Source organism: Aplysia californica, unplaced genomic scaffold (genome assembly GCF_000002075.1).
Source record: "Aplysia californica isolate F4 #8 unplaced genomic scaffold, AplCal3.0 scaffold00867, whole genome shotgun sequence".
Classification (NCBI taxonomy): domain Eukaryota; kingdom Metazoa; phylum Mollusca; class Gastropoda; order Aplysiida; family Aplysiidae; genus Aplysia; species Aplysia californica.
Genome location: NW_004798137.1, coordinates 273581 through 276585, shown reverse-complemented (window position 1 = coordinate 276585; position 3005 = coordinate 273581). Strand labels below are relative to the sequence as shown.

Here is a 3005-nt window from a genome sequence, read left to right as displayed (position 1 = left end):
ACCACACACACACACACACACACAGGAAGTCTCAGTATCTCTGTAAATTTTTACTAAATTAGAAAATGTGCCTGGGCCGCATCAAGTATTTAAGTATGCATTTAGCATATAAGGGAGGGCTGTGCTAAGACTGAAGTTTGATGTGGAATAGGGACCGCAAAACATTGTCTTGTGAGTGTCTATTGGCCCACAGCCCGTGAGTGTGAAACCCCTTGTCAATCAATGTATCGAACAGACATGCCTTTTTATTTTTCGATCTTGAGAGACAAAGGAGCTTCTGCAACCGTGGGATATGGAATTGAATAACATCAAGAGGCTAGCCCAGGCTAGGGAAAGGTGGACAGCGTTTGTTCGTGGCCTATACCCTGACCCAGGGTGAAAAAGGCAACGATGATGATGATAATGTATGTGTGGCTGGAGGCTTAGCGTTCTTACAATCCAGTGCCATGCCTTTCTCACACAAATCCAAGCCAGTGAGTGGTTGGAGGATGCCGCTAGTAGGTCCTACATTTTTGCTTTCCTTCTTTTGTTTCTGTCTGTCTTACTTTTTCCCAGCACTAAATGGCCATTATTGTGTCGATGTGCTTCTCTGTTTACTCGAACATGTCTTACTTTTTCCCAGCACTAAATGGCCATTATTGTGTCAATGTGCTTCTGTTTACTGGAACATGTCTTACTTTTTCCCAGCACTAAATGGCCATTATTGTGTCAATGTGCTCAAACAAACAGTAGAAGCCTTGCCGTCATATGAGTTCAGACACTGCTGTTCCACAGCAATCCACAGCAATTATATATTTGTGTCTACTGTTTTTCAGATGGATACCCTCGGATTATCGAGTCAACAGACATGGATTTGGCGCCGTCTTTGATGAGTCAGGAGATGTCGGGATCAGGTATGTGGCTGTGGGAGGCTGGTGGCTGTTCTTCTGCTCTCTCCTCCTTCTCAGTGTAAGACTGTCATTATGTCACTCTTCTTAATGGCATATATATGGTGCAGTCTTACACTATGCAGTCTATGCAGACAGTCGAAGTTGTCCAAGACGGCGGGCCACCCATTGTTGGGGAAAAATGTGCTTGTCATAGACAGGTTTCTACTTCAGAAATACAAAGTTCTGTCTGACATTTTTATTTTTGCAGTTTGGAGTTATTAAGACCATGAGGCCATGCGAAACCAAATGCTCTGTCAGCTCTACCAAAATTGTAAGATAGTTCGGAGTCGTTATCAAGATATCAAAGAATTGCATTCGAAGAAAGCTTGGTATGTTGAGAAAGACAACATTTTTATGTCAAATTTCTCAACACTAAGTACAGAGCAGAGAGAACTGTAATTCTGAGGTAGTGAGGTCATTATAATGTAAAACAGTCGCCAAGGGAGGAATGGGGAAGTGGCTGTTTGTACAGGTGATTGTCTTATACAGGTGGCTGATAGAGCTGGTTCGACTATACTTCTTCTCTTCTCCTACCTCTTTTTACGTTTACTAGATTTTTTACCTGTTCAATAATGAAAATAATACTCTATGTTTTGTTGTTTGTTAATATACTTTTTCCAAAAACTTTCTTTTCTTGACAAATGTTCTTTTTTTATGGTGTCGAAAAACTTTTTTTGATCTTTTTTTTTTAAGGATGGAATATTTTTTTGTGGGGGGAAATACAAATTGTTTTCTGTTTTGGAGAAAAATACTTCTTAAATTTTTGTTGTTATTGAAATTCTTTTTTACTAATGAAATACTTTTATTGCCAGTGACAAAATAGTCTTTTCTTTTTAAAACAGCAAACATTCTCATTTCTGACTTGTGGCAAAAATTTCTTTGTGATGATAGAAAGTACCCTTTTTCCTGTGAGAGGAACTCATTTGTTTTTACATATATTTTTATTTTTTTAATGATGGAATATACTTTTTGAGGGGGTGGTAAGGAAATGCCTTTTTTGGTGCCAAACTACTTTTTTTGCTGATTTGTTGGAAAACTCTTGTCTCATTGCACCGAAATACCCCCTTTAAAAAAAATTTTCTTTAAATGTACTGTATTTTTGTTTGTGAAACATAAATAATTTCTCTTTTTGCCTTCTAGGAAATAATTTATATTTTTAAAATTTTATTTTGGTATGGGATAAAATATCCTTCGTGTGTGTGTGTGTGTGTGAGTTTGTGTGCTTCTGTGTGTATCAATCTCGGTATGTGTATGTCTGTGTTTGTCAGTGTCTGCATTTGTGTGTTTGTGTCTGTGGTCGTGTATGTATGCGTCTGTGTGTTTGTTTGTGAAAGTGTATGTTGTGTCTCCCTCTGTGTGTGTGTGTGTGTATTTGTATAATTATGTCAGTGTAAGAGAGCGTATGTGTGTGTTTGCGAAACTCAAAAAAGTGTGTAACTTTGTGTGTTTCTTTAACGGCATGCGTTTTTGTGTGTGCGTTTGTTTGTGTGTGTAACTATGTGTGTGTTTGTTTGTGTAACAATGTGTGTGTATGTTTGTTTGTGTGTCTGTGTGTATGTCTTTCTGTCTGTCTGACTGTTTCAGTGTGTGTGCAGATCTCTGTCTGTCCGTGGGATGTAATTAATATGTGGGCCTTCTGGCTGGTCTTAGGTTACGGCTTTTACCCATCGTCATTTATACTGGTGTACACGCAAACGCGCTTTGTCTCTCCCTCTCTCTCTCTCTCTCTCTCTCTCTCTCTCTCTCTCTCTCTCTCTCTCTCTCACCCACCCCAACACACATACACACACACACACGCACACACACATACACACACGCTCGCACACTGACTAGCGCACACAAGGGCATCACGCACACACACACACACACCCATACACCCATACACACAAACAGACTTGCATACACATACACACACTAGCATCACACACACACACACGCATCACACACACACACACACACCCATACACACAAACAGACGTGCATATACACATACACACACTAGCATACACATACACACACACGCATCACACACACACACACACACACACACACACACACACACACACACACACACAC

General features: G+C 39.9%; 1 protein-coding gene across 2 annotated transcripts in view; it reads left to right on the top strand.

Annotated features, from left to right (window-relative positions):
* Window positions 1-3005, top strand: part of LOC101859135 — a 21272-nt gene that overhangs the window by 10530 nt on the left and 7737 nt on the right. For both annotated transcript variants that reach the window (XM_005110237.3, XM_005110234.3), the window contains exon 4: window positions 816-893. In XM_005110237.3, coding sequence (XP_005110294.1) covers window positions 816-893 — 78 coding nt within the window. The remainder of the gene's footprint in view (window positions 1-815; window positions 894-3005) is intronic.